This window comes from Bombus pyrosoma, linkage group LG14 (assembly GCF_014825855.1).
Source record: "Bombus pyrosoma isolate SC7728 linkage group LG14, ASM1482585v1, whole genome shotgun sequence".
Taxonomy (NCBI): domain Eukaryota; kingdom Metazoa; phylum Arthropoda; class Insecta; order Hymenoptera; family Apidae; genus Bombus; species Bombus pyrosoma.
The window spans coordinates 2,593,155-2,615,419 of NC_057783.1; the positions used below are offsets into that span (position 1 = coordinate 2,593,155).

A 22,265-nucleotide genomic window follows, 5' to 3' on the forward strand; every position below is an offset into this window, starting at 1 on the left:
ACTTCTCCTTCACATACAGTCGACATTATTTCAATATATAAACACTTCTAATTCTCCTTGTTACATGTTTAAATGTAACGAATTAATTTTAAATATTCTGACACAGGAACAATAATATTTTTGTACTTATTCTATCTAGGAAATATCCTAATTATAATGTTAGAACAATCGAATGCCAACTATTGTATGATACATATTTATTATAATATAAAAATTAAGATGAACAAAAATAATTGCACAGCTTCGACTGTTAGTTACTTTTGTTCCATGTTGCTACATCGACTACGTTGCGATCATAATCCAGCATTTGTGCTATCTTTAATTTCTTGAAGGATAGCTTCCTTTATCGCGGTAATTCTTTTTCTCTTTGTTTTCCCTCTATTTCAACGTTTCCTACTAAAACTGTCGTATTTTCAACGATCTCTCACGGATGGAAACATTTTTTCGTTTGAAATTTCCTGAGTAGGGAAACGTTTCGCAGAAATCATTTTCCCTCCTTGCATCTGCTTCTCCGGGTACACCCACACCGTATCTATAATTTCTGCGAATGTGTACAGTAGTGCTCGATTTCTAACGTACTTGCCCCAACTATATCGAATAAGATTTCGTTCTGGCTCACGACGCAAGGAATCATCGTACTGTTGCGTACATTGGCTAGAACTATTGGGTTGGCAACTAAGTGATTGCGGATTTTGTCATTAAACGGTATTGACAGAATCCGGAGTTTACCAACCCAATATTTTCCGGCTGCGATAACAGTCGTTCGTTTGCCTCTTGCGTTTCTCGGAAATCAAAGCGGAAAGTGTTAAATGAAACTGAAATAGAAAACTGATTCATTCACGTTCTTACACATGTACGCGTGTAATTCAAATTCAATCAGACGTGAGCACGTCTGACATCGTTTCCATTGCAAGTGTTTAAAAATTGCGTTTTTATTACTTGGATGATAATCGCGGTGCGTGTACGCAGTTTTTATGGACGTAACTTTGTGGGCGTCATTTTTACAGACATTGCTTTTATGGTTACGCGTAGTACGCGCGATCTGACTCTCATGTGTTAAAATCGTTTAAGTATCAGCCATATTTCGAGCATCTTACTAATATAACTGTAGCAAAACGCCAGTTATTTAAAAACTGATAATTTTTTTTGTCGTTTAATTCAGATTTGTGCAAAAAGTTGCATTGTGGGTCTCCGGTCATGCTTACTTTGGGAAGAGTGTTTTTCTTTTCTTTTCGATTATTATATTCCGACAGAATCAAACCTTCGATAAATTTAAATGAACGAAAACGTACACGTAATTAATTTCACGCCGTATTTAAATCATCTACGTTCTGTTTCCCTAATGAAATTTAATCTTAGTATCGAATGTATTACACTCGGTTACGTTATATCAAAGCAGGTCGGTCTATTACTGGGATGATGAAAATACGCAATAACAGCTCTGATACGATTAATCGTTCGCATAACAATCTGCTGTATATACACCACAAAACGAATCACTGGCGAAATAACAAATGAATTTAAGAAAGAAGAAAGAAAGAAACAATTACCCGATATAATGCACCATGCATCGGGTGTAACACTCGGTTGTACATAATAATATTTATGTTTATACATAGAAATACACGATTATACTTAGTAATACACGATTATACATAGCGATGCATAAGAAATTATGCAACAGATGTGTAAGTTGGCGACCGGTAACATTTCACATGCTCGCCGTGTACACATGTAAACGCATACACGCACGCGCTTTGTATTCGCGCGTAGCCTCGTGCTCGATAACATAACCTAATCAAACTGCAAAATAACGATTTCACACGAAAAAGCAATAGCCAACGACCAAATAGAAACGTATATTCATTTATACTCACAAATATATCCGTAGTTCCTGTCATGACATTTTCAATCTCTCACAAAACAGACCAAAATTATACCGAGTTGTTTTCACGATGTAGGCACATAATTAACGTTGACCGACTCGTTAATTCGGCTACTGTTCATTTCACTCGTCCTACAATCGCATATGCTTCCGTGGCAGTCGTTAATAAATCGTAATAAACACGCGAATGATAGCGACGTGCATTCTCCACTAACTCTGTTTTCTTTGCTTTTCCACTTTTACCTGACTTGCCAATGTTACGTTACCACTCGTTCTCCCACTACGAATCACGTTTATAAATATCTCAGTCACCGAAGTTGTCTCTCGTTAACTCAGACGATGTGTTCGCCGGATGAAAAGGGTGTAAACTTTCTGGGACCACGAAGTTTCGGTACTTGGTGTTACGTTGGCAAATGTGTTACGGTCATTTCTAATTGCCCGATGCTTATCTAGCGACTGCTATTAATTGTTACTTCGTATTCCAGTAATTAGTTGTGATACGATGATACGATGTTTGAATGTTTCAAAGTGCAATGTTTAACCCTTAATTGATACTATACGACAGGGAAACGAGGATAGTAGGAATACGAGAGAAATTTCAATTAGAAACGGTATTTTAGAGAGATGAGTTTTATTTTTGTATTATGTCGTGCAATTGATTCAATTTTCCTGTATTTGACGTTCTCTTACCGATGAACGAGCGTCTTGAAGAACATATAATATTCGCTTTGTTTTCAATCTTACCATTTAGGAAAATAACTATAATTGTAATGCGGTTGGAAATTTGTGTATAGTGTCATTGGTTAATGATAATAATCCCAACCAGCTGACTCGGTTGGCCAGGACTGTCGATGAGTTTGACAAACCACTGTCGCAATATGACAATCGCTTTACTTTGCCAATACAAACATACGTATACCATGCGATACTATGCGAAGATTACAAGAGCTCCTAATCGAGCCATCAGTTCTTATAATATCGTTATCGTGTTATTGTTTTACATTTAGGCAACCAAAAAGCCTCTTCTTCTCGATCCCTCCATCGTTCAGCAATGTATCAATATATACGTATAGCATTTTTCTTTTTTTTTTTTTTAGTATCGTGTAGTTTGAAGGAAAGAAAGGTTCTCTTTTGTCTCGGTCGTACGATATTTGCCTTCTATCGTATTTTTCGCATAAAATAACGAGTCGTGTCCGTACTATACAATAATAATAATAATAATAATAATAATAATAATAATAATAATAATAATAATAATAATAATAAATACTAGTAATAATAGTAATAAAAATGCTAATAATATCTTTCGCAGTCTTATATTTACGTTCACGATGTATCGTGAGCGCATTATCGAAACAATCGTAAAATATACGGAATCGTTTGTTTATAGATGAAAAGTTTGAAGAGGTTTGCACGTGTTACATACGTGGACTTTTAAATAGATTAGATTAAAATAAGATACACACGAAGAGTATGTACTTACTTGCATAATAGAAAGCACTTGAAAACAATGTGGCTTTTACTATTCTCCTTGATTTACTGCTATTACTGTCACCAATAATTTTAGCAGTAACAATTCCACTTAACAATGTGTTTTGTCAAATTACTATTTCACGTGACATCTTGCGTGCAATGAAACAGCACAAGATTACATCTAACGATCGTATCGTACATATCAGAGTTTGATACGTTATTTATTATCATGTATTATCGTTAACTTCACATTTATTCCAATCTTCTTCTATGTTACATTATACGTAATCACGTGTTGTATAAGTCGAAAGTTAGTTTTCACTTTCACGCATGAATTACCGATGTTACAATTAAAGAACATGCTATTTCTTCGAATGATATAACCTTATCTTTTGCGCGGTTTAATTCTGATAAGTAAAGCCATTTTTACCAACCATTGTTTCTAAAGGCAAAGTATCTAGTTCAACTTGTAATTTCAAGTTGTAGAGACATACAGTTATAAGACAAGCGAATAATGTTTTTGAAGACAGCAGGCTTTCCACTTTTTAACGTACGATTTAATTCTGTTAATATACGTATCACAACTATTCCACGGTTGATCTTCTGTTTACGCAAATTGGATTAATATTACATTAATTTACATTAAAAAAATGAAATACCTAACTAAATGTATAATATCAAATTGTAGAAAATATAATAGCTGAACTATTTTACGCATTTCCATTATGTTATTAGTAAACATAGTGGCAATTCTGCAAATAAATTCACATGCTGATACTTTGCACGACGTTGTTCATCGATCATCTAATTATGGAACAAAATCTTCTTTATCTGTTATCGGTATCATCATCCGTCATCGATAATATTATTTCTTTATCAACAGAGCGGTGAAAATTGGAAAGAAATCTTTTATCTACGTATGTAACATACTTTCAAATCTAATCCATACACTTCTTTTTTACTAAATGTATTTATATAATTTTATCGATTTTTCCTATCGAATATACTGACACGTGCGAAAATAGGAATAGGTTCGATAAAGCTTTTAATATTATAAGATGTAGAAATTCAAAAATTAAATAGCAGATGTTGAATTTAAATATCGTGCTGCTTTACAACGAAATAAGATTTAATATAGCATTGAAAGGATCGATTGTAAAATCTATGTTTATTGAACGTTTTTCGCTCTTCTCGACGAATGCTATAAAACTAATTCCAATCTTAGATTCGATTTCTCTAACGCTTCGTACAATTCTAAATCCATTTGAAAATCCATTCTAAATTCAGCCCACTAAAATAATCACATTGACAACACCAGTTTTAAATTTCCCAACACTGCGAACCACGCGACTCGATTTTCTCGTCCGAGGAAAACAAATTCGTACGTTTTAAGTTTAAGGTGTTCGCGAAACTTGCGTTTCCCGCTGACGACTGTAACTATTTATTCTACTGTTCGTAATCAGCTTTATTGGAGCGAGAACAAGCGCTCGTGCCCAATTGGCCTTAATCGGATTATCGTTAATTGCAGAGCCGGTACACATTAAAGCCTGACAGCCTAACTCTAATCATACGTTCAGCAAACATTGCTAAACGATTCAGATTACATCTCAATTGGTACAGCGAAATGCAAATTAACTGCCTGCTATGCGTTTTCTATTCGTATCAGAATTTCGAATCACGACTCTGCGACTGTTCAGTAAAAAAATTCTGATTTGAACGATAGTTGGCTCATACGCCTTGGCACAAATTGGAGATCATCGTGACAGTGTCTGTAATGTCTGACGCGTTGCATGACTGCACAGGGGCAGTTAACGGTTAAGAAAACGTTTCCTATACGAGGCAAACGCTGAAGTTATTGTTCCATTTTATATGTTGAATCTTACACCGCGGCAGTAGCTAGTTCGAATAATTTCATTTGATTGTTTCGTAATTTTGGTGAACTATAGTCGATGAACACCGCTCGTGTCGTATATTTTTTTATTCTAGGATTCGACAGCTAAATTAAATTAGTGATATAAAAAATGTGAGAAAGAATTCTGCCTTTTAATTGAAACTTCGTCGAAATAGTCGGAAAAACGAACTAGGAAACGCGAAGATCAAGATATTGTTCTTAAAGTATGATAATATATGGAATAGAAGTAAGAAGTTCTCCGAATACGATTTTACACAGAGTTTCACACAATTGCAGTTTATCAATTATTTTTGCAAAACATTTACTTACAGTGAATTTAGCCCGCTTGCTTTTAACCAGTCTCTGCATTTATACTGTTCGATGAAGCGCAGAACGGTTCAGTTCAGGCAAGAATCGTTGTTAATTAGTCATACCTACTCGTAGTATACCTGCCTGGAAAGTATAGCGTAGTCGTAAAGTCTACCGGAAACTGAAATTTACAAGCTTCGACAGGTCTACATAATTTGTGGCATTTTTGAGATCGTAAGGTGCAAACAAAAGCTTTTGGCTTTTTAAAATAGTTGCATGTAAATTAACGTGCAATTTTTCTTTACGAAGCGATGAGAGTACAATGATCAATAATTTTTTATTGAAAGTTTTGTGATCTTTCAATTTTATTTAATAATTTACATTCACAATTTGTCCATTTTGGACATTTGGTGAAATTTTTTAGCTGTTTGATTATCGCGTGGGTGGCTACCCCCAGCGGGGTACCATCTTCGTGTTTGTTAGATTATATCCTTTGCGATTCACTGTATACGACGCACATTAGCAGAGTGCCAAATTCCAGAATGTAATATAACTATTTTTCAATGACATACGATACAGGCAATTAAAATCAACGAAACTTGTCTAGGTGTTTTTAAATTCTTCTATTTTTTTTTGCATTTTATTTTTGCATCTTACACGTTACATCTGGTGTTTTATGATATAAAAGTATAACTAAAATAGTGAAAAATAAAAAGTAGAGTTAGTCATCGATCGTTTATCGACATTAATTTTCATTCGAATGTTATTTGCGCCGAACATTCAAATTCCTTTCTTGGTAGATGAAACAAATATTTTTATTTCTTCTATGATAAAATTATTCTATTGATCCAAACAACCTGTACAAACTACAATTTGTTTGCATACTTTTATTATAAATGACTCAGTTAAAAGAAAAGAACTGTTATTTGAAGAAATTACCAACAACGAGAGAAGAAATACTATTTTACTTGCTTCGAAATACCAAAAGAAAGGAAGAGCTAGATAGTAAAGGATAATAGTTCAACCTTTAAACAATTGCCGTTCTACGTTTCCGTCGGTATAGTCAACAGAACAGTACAGTTACTATCCATAAACACGCACGACTACGTAAAAGCTAAGTTATTGCTTGTACTTCCGGATCTAGATCTGGGTACGACCGTGTCGGAAAATCGAACTGTTACTTCAGTTACCGCCATGTTTCCGGTGAGGAACTGAGCTAAATTTTCAACGCCTGCACGTGGTTGACGATCGAATGGATATCCCATAGCACGTGCATCAGGATACTTCTTGTCTCTCAATCCACAGTAACTCACAGCTTCCTTGCAACCACGTGGCTCATCTTGCTCGACCTGCGTGATTATAGCAACACGAACGATTATAGTTACGATTAATTTTGTTTTCGTTATTTATAATTCTAATGCCACAGTCTGTTTGCACGATAATTTATATTAAACTATGAATTCTTCTGCAAATTTATATCTCCGTAAATACGCACTCAAGAAGAATAAACGATAGAATGCAACATAGAATTATGCAACTACAAGGCGCTTGAAAATTTCACTGGAATTTTACGAATCCTGATTAGATCGTAGATTTTTACGCGCCTGTGTGGAATTTGAAGATGCAAGAATGCAAGGAGTGCGCGTAATGTACTCATCTATGTAAAACATCGAAAGTACTATACTCGTAATAATATTTAACGAGGGAAACAATTTTCTATTTACTTAGACGTTTCATTTTTTCAATTATCTTTATAGAATAACGACAAGCAGTACTCACAACGTCATTCTTATAATCAGACACCATGACGAACAGTTCCATGGGGAAACCTTCCTTGTTGCCTTTTGGTACAAGCATGTGATGCGGCCATCCGCATCCACAGAAATTAAACTGCTGCAAAGTGCTACCTTCTCCTGGCCTTTCGCTCAAATTGCGGAAAGTTCGTTCAAATGGTATGGTCACGGATGATTCCGTTGACTTGCGTTCGATTACATTCTGTCCTGGACGAACTGCGATCAAATGTACGAAGAAATGTTATTGTAGCATTTCAACGATAGATTGGAAAATTACGTATGCGTAGATCGATTGAGCTAACGAATCGTATCTCGATTATAAGATTATAACAAATTGGAATAAAGATTAGCAGAATATTTTCAAAAACCTGTATCTGATATCAACGAAACTGGGGCAAAATTTCAAGGAGTTTAGCGAGTAGCGTATTCAATTGGACGCAGATAGAATCAGAATAAAAATAAAGTTAACGATATACAGCAACTTACGTATAGTAGTGAATTTGTCCATTTCGATCATGAAAGTCTTCTGCTGCCTGAAGGTGAAAGGTAGACCACGCTCATCCTCTTTTGGGCCTATAAAGATGCGAACGGTGCCGTTTAGTATTCCATTGTTGCGATTATTAACAACAATCTTGTACGTGAAGTCAGCGTGATTCAAGTGAGTGAATCTAGCGAGCACCGCGCCACGCGGAGTGAAATCGAGTCCACGCGACAAGTCTACATCGCTCTTGGTCCAGAATGTGTTGAGAACATTCTGTTGTTGATCAGTCATCACCTTGACATCCGCTATTTCCACACCTGGGAAGTCCAACTGTAAAGAACGAAAAATAAATTGGATGTATCGTTGCGAACATAAGTTGGCCTTCGTTCGAACAAAGAGAAGTAAGTCATGGTTTTTAATTACACGATGAATATGAGTATTGTCTCATACCTGTTGCACAGTATATTGAGGCAATGTGTTTTTATGTTCCTGGAAAACATCGTCGACGAAGGCGTGCCATCTGTAAAACACGGGGTCCCTCATAGCAGTAGCCGAATCACCCATAACGCCGAAAGTCTCCTAAGAAGAGAAGAGAAAAGAAAATAGCAATGCAAATCTGAAATCTGGACGCGTTTGCTCTCTCAAGGAACGAAGAAAAAAGAAACGAAGATGAACCACGAAAGGTTATCCATATGATGTGCATAATACAGAAATTATTGCGATTCGTCTTATTTCTGCGATAAATTTTCTGCTGATCGTAAAACACTCACATCGATTCCTTCTCTACAGGAGCTAGCTCGCATAATTTTAATCAACGCGATAAAAATATCGGAAATATTCTGAAACTCAAGCTATGATTTTATTTAACGAGTCGATGATAACCAATTATAATCGTCGAGAAAGGAATTATTGGCCTAAACGTGCTTACCAAATACCGATGATCCGGATCATGGATGTAGGAAATGGCGACATGACCAAAGTTATGAAGATCGCCGTAAACGTTCTGATTTGGGGACAGAGCGCTAGCCTCCATGATGTTTCCAAGCACGTTGATCCCATCTTTCTCGGTCAATGGAATTCTTTCGCCTCTCGCATTAATTACAGATCCCGTGTGAATCGCTTCGTAGATACGATCGCGCCATCTTTCCAGATCCTGGATGTCGAAGTTTAGTTCATCAACCTGTCGATTGATGTCACGAAGTATAGCACCGCTGGGTCGAGCTGGCCACGTTCGGCTTGCAACCAAAGAATCTAATTTTGGGAAATAAGCTTCCGGAATCGGTTCGTGCCAATTAAGCAGTCGCTTCACTCGTCCAAGCCGATTGCACAGGCGTTCGCAATTGTATCTGAAACAATTTTATTTTTATTGTCTATCAATGACAAATATGACTCTTCTACGTTCTGTCGGTCATTTCCGGTCTAATTAAATTTTTTTCTGATATTAAAAAATACCTCCAGTTTGAACCAAATATGAAGCAAATTTTATTGGCAAATCGGTGTTACGATTTTGCGTTAGGTTTCTCTTTGAAACGTTGCGAATTGTTGTTCGCTGAGATAAGAGCAAGATTGACGCATGAAATTTGGGGGACCATAGCGACTCTGCTGGTACAGTGGCTCATGGAGATGACAAGTTTGATTGCACACAGATATAAAACTATATCTATTATAATATACAAGAGGAAATAAAGATGAAAGAGAACGAAAGACGATGCCATGAAACGCGAAGTTCTTTTTTACTAACGTTGTTCGCAGTAATTTAGTAAAGACAAAATAGCGTGAGGACAAAAATGATCCAGTGCAACCATGTGAAATGCGAAAATACACTCGTGCATGGAAAATTAATCGGTTCAGATTAAATTCAATATCGTGGTTCATATTGGTTTGGCAACTAAGTGAGTGCGGATTTTGTCATTAGGTGGTATTGGCAAAGTCCGCAATCACTTAGTTGCCAACCCAATACGTACGGTAAGTACATTTTCTCATTGGAAATGTCTTTATTTTAAGTAACAATGTTCGCGGCTTCGATACACTGAGTTTTTACCTTCCCAACGATAAATCATTTTATGAGAATGCATAAAAATACAATCGCATCGGTTACATCATTACAATTGTTAGGTATAATTGGAGGATGTAACGCTACGTCAGTATGAACGGAAGTGTTATAGGCTGAAATTACGAATAAGAACATTGAGCTAACCATAAATAATAATTTTAGATTTTTTAAATGCGAGAAATAAAACACGCTATCCTTTGTAATTCTTTTGTAAAGAGCTAATGTTCCTTGTTAGTCTTCCACACTACACATAGGTGCACACGTAACTTCTAAATTGTAGAACCTCGTTAAGAAACCAACATTTTAAACGACACGATCGAAATTAATGAGAAACTTGAAAAGAGGAAAAAATTGCGATGATCTTTCAATATAGGAACGACAGTGGCAAAATCGAACATTAAAAGATCCTTCTGTCTAAACTTAACACTGATACTAAACCTGTAGCCTAGAAATTAAAAAATACATTTAGGTTTTTATTTAGCGTTTATCTCTAAATACGCTTATGTGAGATTTAATAAACGTCCATTGAGACTTCATACGTTTTATGAAAAGAAAAAAGAATGCATTTACCTCGCCATGATTTGTTCGTGCATGTAGTAAAACAGTTCTCCGCGTCGGTCCTTGTTAACAATGCGCATGTCACCCTCAAACGGGTATACCAAGTGCCAGTGCCAATGATGAAGATTGATTCCAATATCTTCTCTCCAATAAGCGACGCGATGTTCGTCATCCAGATCCGATGCTGTGTAATCTCTTGGAATTTCGATTGGAATCTACACGTGAGAAAAACACTCGGTTAGAGTTACAAAATAAAGAAGTAAATTAATTTTTACGGAAACTCCCAGAAAAGCGAGGGAAGTGTGAAGAACGAGGACGATGGTCGTATGATTTTACTTTGACGTCGAAACAGTTATTTCCAATTGATCGTTAAAATCATGTCAGTTATCGAATTTAATTATTTGACGAATCTGCAAACTACAAAATGCTTTCACGTACCCTGGCACCTTCGGGCACCAGATTAGCTTCCTCTTTAGCCCTGCTAAATATTGAACTGTCCATGTACTTGTCCGGAAATACTTCGGTCAATGGAGGTACTGGGAGATCCTTCGTGTCAGGACGATGAAGTATCGCCACTGATAACGCGTAAATGAACATGTTTGGATTTACACGGTCTCGACAATAAACCGCAACCGACAGAAAGTCTTCGTACGTCCGCATACCTACAACGTAAAATGTAACATTAGAAACAAATATCGACAATATTAGGAACTAATTTTCATTAGCTAACATTTTCTCTGATAACGAATTTCGAACGTACATTTCGAATTGTAAATTCTAAATGAGAATTTTGCAGTTTAATTAACAATTATATTGGATAAACTTCTTTAAACGCGCGATCTTTCGCACATTGTACGAATATTTTCCGTTTTTGGGCTGCACGCAACGATTTGCGAATTTTTCGTGCACAGTTGTCATTTTTCCAAAAGTTATAATTGCATTTTAGCGAATAAACAGTTAAACATTGTAAAGAAGAACTGTTAGTACAATTAACGAGATACACGACTCTTGAATTTCATTTGAAAGATTATACGCAAGAAAATAAGAAACTATAGAAATGAAGAAATGGAGAAACAGTGACATACCCATGAAAATGTCAATTAACCGGGTAGCTATTTTTCGATGCGCTGGAATAAACAGCGAAAATGGCTGGTGACGTCCAAGTTGCATCGGGATACTAAGATCGGGAAGAGTAATCTGCTTCACTTGAAGTTTCGATTCTGTATCCTCGCCAAACCGATTGAACACTTGGGTAGCGACAGGACGATACCTGTCCGGCTATGTAGATGATCGGAAACGTATAAAATCGTGAAAAGTATAAAAACGTATATATTCTACGAGTTATTTATAATTTAAGCTATAATTATAATAAGCTGTGGCAATATTTCTCGAAATGCCCGTATCAAGGAAAGACAATAGGAATTATCGTTCAAATCTATGCTAATTCTTTCGTTATAAGAATAGAAATGAAACCATTTAATTTTGACGCTATTTTACCACGTTTTTCTAGTCTATAAAGTTCATATGTATAATCATTGTGACGTCGTTGTCACGAGATTTATTTAACGCGCAGAAACAAACTAATAATCGGATATTTGCCAATCACGCGAATAAGATATTATCATTTATTGTTTGAATAATTTAAAAATAACGGATAATCCGATAAAAAGTAGTACTTACCAAATAAGCGGCTGGAATATCAAAGGCGACTTTATTTTCGCCTTTAGGTACGTAAACTGGTTCGGCGGGTCGGTCAAATAGATACAAAATACCGGATTTATCGGTCGACATTTTAACTAGTAATTTTAGGATTGAATAACGGTGAGAAAAACGAAAGAAACGCAGCTAATGGCAATTCTACGCGCCGCACGTTATTAAATACGTTTTCTATGAATTTGCCGTGTAACAAGTATCTAACGAAATGGTCAAACTTGCGGAAAACTTCGATTATTGTGGACGATCGAGTAGAGAAAAAGTAGAGGGAAAATGTCAAGACTCGAACGACTAACGCCTCTGTGCTAGAAACTGTTGATGATTGCAGTCACTTGTAGCTTTATATAGAAGCTCGAGAGGATACGATGGTTTCGTTAAAAACCGCAAGATTTCCCACACAGATCTGTACTGTTCAGTGATAGATATTAATACGCTGTTGCTCTTGACCATAGAAATCCCGTTTTTCCTGTTTTTGAAGGAAATGGATTGCGATTAGTCTCGGATTAGTCTACAACTAGATTAGAAATATTTCTTTTATATTTCGTTGCAATCATATTTCAAATATATATTATACGAACACGATAACAAATTAAGATAGTCTCGTAGATGTAAATAGAAAATAGCAATGATACGATGAGTTTGATTTGAATTTTGTAGAAGCAAAAATGATAAGTAGTCTCGATGATAGTTTCGTTACGAAATTTATTTCATCGAATAAGAAACATTTTCAATATTGCAAGAAAAACTTTCATCGAATCTTGAACTATAATTTAATATTCCCAGACTCGTGCAGTTTCTTGACGATAAAAGGACACAATTGGATCGAAATGAATGGAAAAGCGTGATAGCATTATATAAATATGTATTTCTGATATTTCTTATTCAAAAGATGATTTTGTTTTATCTTATTGCCCCTATCATTTCGTGTAGGAAGACCATTTCTTTACGGACATTTTATTGTTACATAATAACATAGGTACTATTATAGTTAGTACCCAAGAGTAGGAATATTTAACATTGTTGATATATTAATTACATTAAAGCCAAGTACCAAAAAGATTTATCACAATTGTACATTAAAAATTTCTGTTTAAAGGTCCGCATCAACCTTGAAACATGTTCTTGCGAAATATTAATTAAACGTTACACGTAATTGAAAGACAAGAGTATCTATTAGCAGATAATTAATGAATACGATATTAAAAGACCTATCTATAAATGGAAACATAAATATATTACCTATTTCTTAAATAGAATGATATTATTATAACGGTAATTATTTCTTGATAAATCTGTGTACTTCACAAACTACCCTAAACTTTCTTAAACATTAAAAAAGTCATTATAATTATATGTTATTTATCACAATGTGTATACGTACGTGCCTTAAACGCGTTATATCTCTCAGATCGAAAAGGTACAAAATAAAAATTAGAAATTTTATATCGTTCACGAATTAATAAGAATAGTAATGCTTACAAATACTTTTAGATTATGTTTTAAAAAATATGACATTTTTTTCTTAAGATAGAATACTTTCTCCTCGTATAAACTTTATTACGTTTTACTTTAAAGAGCGTGGAATTAATTGTCTTCCTTATATAGGATACAATTTTTCTAACGTCCTTGTAAATGTTTCATGTAGAAGATAGTCTTGAGTAATAGGAAAATTAATTTATCCGTCAATAAATCATTATCGTGTGCATTGCAAATTATAATCTAAACAATGAGATCGATTATTCGTAACGATACAATGTTTCGCGTGCATAAATACGATAAAAACTGAAGTAAATACATTTTTAATATATTAATATCAGAAATAAATTATACAAACTAACATTAATTTATCAGTGTAATAAAAGATTCGTGACATACTAGTAAACGATGTAACAGTACAGATAATGTAATAAAGATGAATAGGAAGCAATATTAAAGTATGTCTCGGACAAACAAGATTCAACATAGAATAATTAATATCTTTACTCTAAATAAAAAAGCTAAATTACTTTGTTAATCTACCTTATAACGTTGATAACACAAGAAATAGCTTAGTCTCTAAATAAATTCTTAAACGCATTAAATAGTTACAAAATATATACAGATCTCTTGTAAATTTTCATTTTGGCTCTGCTTGGAATATCTTGTTAACATTCGCTATAGTTTTGTATACGTATAACCGTATCACTCATAATCCGAAAACATCGAAGGTAATGAAATTCGTGTAAAATTGATCACTCAGAATAAAATAACGTAAAATTGTTTATGATTTTCGGCCAACTTCTTAATTATTAACGCCAACCACATACTGAAACGAAGCCAAGTCATTTCCCGGTTTTCCAACAACTTGAACAGCAAATTGTTAATTAAGTAAAACTGTACTAATACTAGTGTAAATATAAACTTAACAAACGTCTTTTAAAGCTATAGTAACGACGCATCCTGGAACTTCATATTTATATAACTTTAATATAAATTAAGAGAACTGTTAACGTATAGTTTTATTGAAACTACCAAGGCCGCCACATAGGATCAGCTTCATCGACGCGTTCCACGTCAATTTCTTCGTCATCTTCGACTTTGACTTCCGTTTTAACTCTCTTCGCTACTCGTTCTTCCGTGAAGTCTTTCGCGCGAGAATGGCATCTCGTATTCAATTTTTCCTCATTTTCCACGATCACCGTGCCGTCGCATTCAGATGGGATATGCAAGGCGATCCTTTCGCGTATTACTCCACGACACGCCATTGCGTTTTGATTGGAAGACGTTACTTGGACGGTCTCCCTAGCGGAATTTGTAATCAAAGGTGCCAGTATATCAGCAGAGAGATCCAGACTTGCCAAAGTTCGGGTTAACATGCTCGTTTTCAGCTGTTGCAAACATTAAAAGCAAAGTAATAAATTAGTTTACAGAGCTACAAGTGCAGCAAAGAATATAAGTAATTTTCGAATTCAAAATTGACTAAAATTATGAAAGAACGTCGCAAGATATTTTTCTCGAACAAGATATACGAGATCGACGACGAAGAATGGAATGCGATCTATTGGATCGGCAACTAAGTGATTGCGGATTTTTCCATTAGGTGGTAATGACAAAATCCGCAATCACTTAGTTGCCAGCTCAACACAAACAAACGACGTGTATTTTTTTTAAATATGATCGAAAGTAATTTCAATTTAAGAAAATTGAATCGATAGCATATTTTTGTTGATACGTTTGAACGGAACCGTATATACGTCTGTGATACTTTGATGGTATGAGAGTTTCGACATCAGAAAAGTAGAATATATCGACGAAATTTGACGCGAAAAAGAAGCGAAATAAACGTGTTACAGCCGACACGATTTTTCGGAATAAGCTTAATCACAGGGAAATTACATAGAGTGACAAGTTACAAAGCTGGCCGATCGTGCAATTTCATCTGACCGGCAGGCAAAGTAACACGCACACGTGGAAAAAAAATTGAAACAGGACACGCGATGGTGTCAATCTCGGTGAGAAGAACGATGAATTATCCGGTGATGTTCACGGGTCTGGCCACTTTCGCCTTATTGTCTTCCGATCATCGATGATGAGATAATTACCGTCGAATTCGTTTGCCGGCTCTTTTGAAGGCCAGCTGCGAGGTGTCTCGCTAACCTTTCCGCGCCTTCACCTGGAACCGCAGAGAGAAATCTGTACGCCTCAGCTGCGCAATGCCCGAAACCGGACAGCCATCGACTTTCGGCCGATGCCTCTTCGTTCTTCGTAATCGTGCCCGACAATCCAGAAGATCGCGAGCCCTGTAGCCTTTGTAAATGGCGCACCGTCAGCTCCAGAATGTCCGCTTTCTCCAACTTGCTGATGTCCTCCCCCTCCGTCTGCAATCAATAAATCCTTTCAGGTTCCGTTTCAGCCGTATACCGGCGGAGCTAAGCTCATGAACGTTCTTTTGATTATGAAGAAATACGATACAGTGGATACAGACCACTTAGTGGGACGAAATTTTAATTAGCGTCTGGTTAAATGAACTTTAGGATCGTCTTCGGAGGTAATTCGCCAATTAACGATATTAATAAATTGACAAGTTAAGAGTTCACATATAATAGGATAATGTACGTGTAGCGTCCTTCTCGTTTCGATACTTTGCGATTTCATTCGACTGGATGAAAATCAAGGGAATATTGCAACACGGTAGAGTCGTGCGGTTGAATCGCGAATTGTGCTTTTCGCCTCGACTTTCGCTATAATTTACCGATTAATGGCGTTAATTTTTGGTAAATCGACGAGCTAAAGAGTTGGTAAGTCAATACTTTTTATTTTACCGCTGTGCAAATTTACTCGACTTTTGTCAAGTTGGCCGATATAGAAGTAGGTGCAATACAGCGGGGAATCGCCGCTTTATTGGAACGAAATTTTAATTGACATCTGATTAAACGAACTTCACGATCATTTTCGGTAATAATTTATCAATAAATAATATAGTATATGATATTAAATTGACCAGTCTGCAGAATTTCATCTGGCTTTCGCTGCACAATTACGAAACTGATTAAATTAAAGAAACGACCAGTTTTACAGTATCCGAAATAGAAATCGTTTCGAGTATATTCAATAAAACAGTGTTGATGCTCGATACTTGGAATAAATATCGATCGGAGTAATAAACATTTGAAAGTTAGTAGGAGATTTCAGGTATCCGTAAGATATAATTATGCAGGTAGCAGGAAGAATTTTGCTTGAAATTTATTAGTGATATGTGAAGTGAATTAACAAGGCAAAGGAAACGGTACCGTGAACACGGTGAATGAAAATCGAAGCAGCAATTTTTGCTTTCTCATTTATTATCCGATATACCTGTTCTTTCCACGATGAATCTTTCATTTGGCGTTCGAACCATCATCATCCATCATCGTCCGAAGACGATTACCAAAAGTGCTGATATTATTACAGAGAAGATCCTTAAACGTTCTGATTGTGGGACCACGTTCTCATTTCGAAGAAGCAACGCTTTATTATATCAACAGTGTCTCGTGGAAGCTAAACGAAGCGATTATCTCGCAAGAGATTTAATGACAACGTTTACGATCGACAAGAAAGTTCCCACGAGGCGGATTTTCAATCATCGAATTACGTTCTCACCGACGAATAATTTTCGATAGAAAAGGATAAAAAAACGGGACAGAGTTTTGTTCGAAGATGAAATAAAAACGTAGTGAGAAAAGAAATTGTTCGTTCGATTCAATTATATGCGATAATTCGACCAAACGCTTGTTCTTCTTCCTTCCACTGTCATTCGATACGCATCGGAAACTTGAAAGAATTTTCATTCAACTCCACCGCTTTGTTTAGTGGTATTTTATAAATTATACTAGTTGCACAGCCTTTTCCCAGACTTTTGCCGCTCCAAAGAGTCTTTGATAGACCAGCGAAGATACAATCCATTATCAGAAACGGCCGGCTATCTCACGATCGAACGTAAAAAGCCACGTGTATTTGTTTAACGCGATCATTCCGACAGAAGAACCGAGACGAATTTGAATTTCAATGGCGTAACGTAGGCGTCTGAGCGTGGAGAGTTCACGCTTCGTGATTCGGTGGAACGATGAAGGAATCTGATTGCCCTGGCGATATCATCTTTAAATAATATCAAGTATGACAAACCGATGAGCTACTACTGAACTCTCGTGTCAGCGATAGAGATGAAATTGTAACCGGCTCGTGTTAATCGACAAATGAACATTAGAAATACGTTAGAAATAAATCAGATCTTGGTCGTCCTACGTTTAAGAAAGAACGGTAATTACGCGAAGAGATTGCGCGAAGTGAATTTATTTGGAAAGTAAGAGGAAAACTGTGAGAAATTCTTTCTGAAAATGCTCTGATTATATACGCGTGCGTCGAATTAAGTGATTTCTTCTGCAGCTAAATGATCGTATTAAGATTAGAAAATCACAAAGGCTCGGCAAGCAGAAGTATGCAATTGTTTTACAAAAAGAAGTTTCGCAAAAAAATTCCCTTCCTTTAAAGAATATCGTATAATGGTAAAGATGGGAAACCCGCGTGAAAGTTACTGGATGCTTGTACAGATGGCGGAAGACTACGACCGATCCTGCACGCTGGCGCTGCATTTGAAATTATTTACCGTAGGCAGACAGTCTTAATTTATTCGACAAATTTCCATATTTATATTTCTATGATTTACGAGTGTCTTCTTTCATTTCCAACTTCGATATTTCTTTATGCGAATTTCATTACTATATCGTTTCAATTTGTTGTCTTTTTTCTTGAAGCTTGAAGAAGCTTGATATTCTCCTCCCTCTATGCCAAGGTTTATTTAATTCTATCTATTTATTTAATTCTTCTTCGCTTTCGAATAGCTTCCAATTATCAGCCTTACGGCCGTACATAATCTTCGCTGAATGAAACGCTACTACTCTTCAACGTTCGTATCGCTTCGTTATAAAAAGACTATAATAGCCTTCCAATGAAGTATTTTTCATCTAAAAATGAAAAATGCTAAAATTAATTGGACGAAAGTTTTATAAGATACTGGTGAATTCAAAAAGAGTAACTGTCTCGCATAGAAACTGCGTCAACGTATCCCCAGCGTATAATTAGGTATCGTTAAATCGCTAAACCTTGGCGTGATCTCGATATTTGCTATTCCATGGGCGATTCTGTCGGAACCGGCGTAAAATGCCGAGTAATTTTCATCGGCGATAAAAATTTAATCAAGTTGGCAATGTAGAGGAATGTTGTGTTTTCGTACGATTCCGATAACAGCTCGATACGTTTACAAAATTGCAATCTGTAGGTTTGCGCAGGTTTTTAAGCAAACTTGTTGCACCGGTATTACCACTTCGTAAAATGACGTTTTATTTTTCTATAAATTTACCGTCGCAGTTCTAACGTCGCGTCGATTCCACACGAAAATCGGATAAACTGAAGCGAAGAGCTCTCGGTTTGTTCTTAGACAAAATTGTTGTGCACTAACCTTGTCATAAGAACGTTAAATTCGCAGCTTTTCATTTCAGATAGATAGATAGATCGTCGGCATGTCGAAAGCAAATTTTCCAGGAAATCTATTCGAAGTGGAGAGAATAAAGAAAGATATAGCGGGGGGGAAATTCTTTTCTTCCATTTGTAAGACTTTGTAATGAGATGTTGTTCGCGTATATCATTTGCTATTAAAGAAAGATCAGAAGAATTTTTAAATCGCAACATGTAACACGACGATTAAAAAGTAAATTTCTCCAGAACGTTTGAAAGTAGAGCTTGAAATAGAAAACTATTGGAAATTCGACCACTTTGTGACGAAACAAACTCCTCTTCTCCTATAATTTATTTAATAATTTTTACCGTTTTGAGAATCCAATAAAATATTTCTTATCTGTATTTAAGTACTATTGCAGAGGAATTAAAGTATTTTCTTGACATCCTTCTTATCGATGGGAAAGAAATTCTCACTTAGCTCTCGTTCGTTCGTTTACTCGTCAAAATACCAATTCGCAGAAAACTCCACGCTCTACATACAACAGATTTCCTCTGACCATCTTAAAAAGGGGACAACAAACTGAAGAATCTCTATTGAATTCAACAATTTCACGGTAATATATAGACAAAGAGAGAGAGAGAGAGAGAGAGAGAGAAGGAGAAAGAGAGCACCACTCTATGATTATTCATAGGAAAGAAAAGAAAAAGGTGATTAATCATTTCACACGGCGCTTATCTAGGAAACAGGTTAATACAATGGCATCTAGGATCTCCATCGACGATAGTGAGCTCTGCAAGTTCCGCTATCTGCTAGAAGACATCGCAATTACGCCACGTATTAAATGTAATGAACACAGTCGAAGCGTTAACTACTGGTTTCATAATTACGGGTAAGTCGCGTGTTTACTTGACACCGCGAGGCGAACGAGCGAGCGAGCAAGCGAGCGAGCAGTTCCCACGGTCTAGGAATATTTAAGCACCAAATCGATTGCACGCGTAGTTGCGGCTTGAGAATGCATTTCCTGCTGCGAGCGACTCGTGAAATTACAGAGGGGAAACGTGGTATCGCGAGCACGGCCAGTAAGTCGAGCAAGAAACCGTGGCTACCTCGCAAAGGTTTCTCCCGCTACGATGATGAGGAAAAAAGCATAGCACGTGCTCGTTGGACCAATGTATTGCGTCCAGAGCCGATCAAATGTCTGTCCAATGGTTTTACTGATATTTACTGATTCACACTTCTGCCATTGCTTCTAGAAATCACCAGGCTTTTTCGTGATATCGTGCGATGTTCACGTGAACGATGTTGATAGGTTGTAAGTTATTTCCGAAGGAAGATTTTTAGCCAAAGTAACAAGTCACTGGAATTTATAGACTTTTTCTAAAATCGTAGAAACTTGATTTTAATTGCGTACGAGTCTACGTGAGTTTCTCTCCTGAAGATAATATTCTTTTTTGTTTTTTTTTTTTTTTTTTTTGAGAAAACTCAAATCATGCTGTTGGTGAAATTTTATAGATTATCATTCGGTAGTATTTATGTTAGGTTTTCTTACGCGATATCGACAATTTGCTAGTAAAACGGATGAAATTTTGCAAGTTACGAATTATAAGATCATTTGTTACCGTTATGCGATGTGTTGTTGAAAAGAGTTTGGATAAGAGAAATACCAGTCTTTAAAGTTCCAGTATTTTGTGAAAAATGCGAGAGTTCTTCTTACAAGCTATGGGAGAATTGTTTATAACGAAACAGTTTTTAAATTGAGCATTTCTACGTAAATTTCATTCATACATACAGTAATAAAATAAAAGTAAATATAAGAAAATCATAGATACGTACCTCTAAAGTATCTATCATAAGGTTTTTCAACTCATCGAGGCATTTGTTTATTCGTGCACGTCGTTTCCTTTCCAACAGAGGTTTCGTTATCTGATTTAAATAAAAGAACAATATTAATTAAACGTTAATAACGAAGAAAGTTTAGATAGCCATTTTCAAAGCATTTTTAAAGCAAGCGCGTGAAAGGCACTATAACGTTAAGTAAATTATTAAACTTCTTTTACGAATAAAATCTCTAATTCTATTCTACGAAGCAGACGATAGAAAGTTTTGTCGTGGTATTAGAGCGACGTGAAAGAAAAATTGTTCTCGCCCTTTCATTTTTATTTATCATACTCACTTTTTTGTATCGATAGGTCTTGGAAACCGGATGAGGGTATTCGTATGACATCATTGCACGAGCTGCTCTATCTCTTCAGACTTGACAAACACAAGTACTTCACACCTGATTGGCAAAGAAATTTATGTATCTTGAAATATAAATATTTAACGAACACGTAGCAAATAATGAAAGTCCAGGGAACAAACATAATGCTGGTGATACTTATACTTGTTAACTTTCCTTAAATGGCAGGTTCTAGATATTTTATTTTTCCAATTAATAAAAACTTGAACGTTTTCATGGAAAAATTAATATTGCCTTTTATCGAAATAGAAATAACAATTACGTAAAATTGTCGTCGTAACGCGTCGATTATAAATCGCAGATTTATAATTCTAATATCGATAAATACTTTCTAATAAAATTGACAATCTGTAACAGACACCTTGTCACGGAATTGGTCGCTTTAGTGATCGAAAGCTACCACTCTCTCTCTCTCTCTCTCTCTCTCTCTGGCAGTAACTACCCTTATTTTCAAGTCCAAACTTAGCAAAATTCTTTAAATTCTATTTTAAAAAAGAAAAAAAAAACCAAAAGCAAAAATGAGAAAATGAAAAAGTATCACGGCACATATAATAATCACACGGTGCAAATAAAATTGACGCTTTCCTTCTTATCTTTAACAAAACAATCGACTTACCTTTTATTTGCAATACACTTCCAATATCATAAATCCTGCGGAGCAACAAAGCTCATCGACAACAGCGGCACATGACTAATTAACGAGTCTAATTAAACTGTTCAAACCACCGATGCCTTATCGATATTTTCCACGCACGTGAACGTCAGAAACGCGACACTGAATCGTGACAAATAGAGAGCGAAATTCACTGACACTAGAAGCGAACGCACCGCGTGCAGTCTCTAGAGAAACTGACTCTCCGCTGCCATTCAAGCAGCCGCTACCCTCACCAACTTGGA

At 35.9% G+C, this 22,265-nt stretch overlaps 2 protein-coding genes and 1 long non-coding RNA gene across 3 annotated transcripts; all 3 read right to left on the minus strand.

Moving 5' to 3' along the window:
• Window positions 1–34: 34 nt before the first annotated feature.
• Window positions 35–5,259, minus strand: LOC122575247. The gene is made up of 3 exons (XR_006319366.1): window positions 4,289–5,259; window positions 3,369–4,180; window positions 35–3,083 (listed from the first exon to the last, which is right to left on the minus strand). It is a non-coding gene; the product is annotated as an uncharacterized LOC122575247 (long non-coding RNA).
• Window positions 5,260–6,162: 903 nt separating this feature from the next.
• On the minus strand, window positions 6,163–12,457 carry LOC122574639 (phenoloxidase 1). Its single transcript, XM_043742421.1, has 9 exons — window positions 12,124–12,457; window positions 11,529–11,721; window positions 10,882–11,105; window positions 10,456–10,658; window positions 8,761–9,178; window positions 8,283–8,411; window positions 7,838–8,162; window positions 7,338–7,567; window positions 6,163–6,907 (listed from the first exon to the last, which is right to left on the minus strand). Exons 1-9 carry the CDS (start codon window positions 12,232–12,234, stop codon window positions 6,662–6,664), a joined length of 2,079 nt encoding a protein of 692 aa, XP_043598356.1. The 5' UTR covers window positions 12,235–12,457; the 3' UTR covers window positions 6,163–6,661.
• A 648-nt stretch (window positions 12,458–13,105) lies between these two features.
• On the minus strand, window positions 13,106–22,240 carry LOC122575280 (enhancer of split mgamma protein-like). Its single transcript, XM_043744010.1, has 5 exons — window positions 21,985–22,240; window positions 21,303–21,407; window positions 20,963–21,052; window positions 15,738–16,013; window positions 13,106–15,023 (listed from the first exon to the last, which is right to left on the minus strand). Exons 2-5 carry the CDS (start codon window positions 21,354–21,356, stop codon window positions 14,664–14,666), a joined length of 780 nt encoding a protein of 259 aa, XP_043599945.1. The 5' UTR covers window positions 21,357–21,407; window positions 21,985–22,240; the 3' UTR covers window positions 13,106–14,663.
• Between the last annotated feature and the right edge of the window lie 25 nt (window positions 22,241–22,265).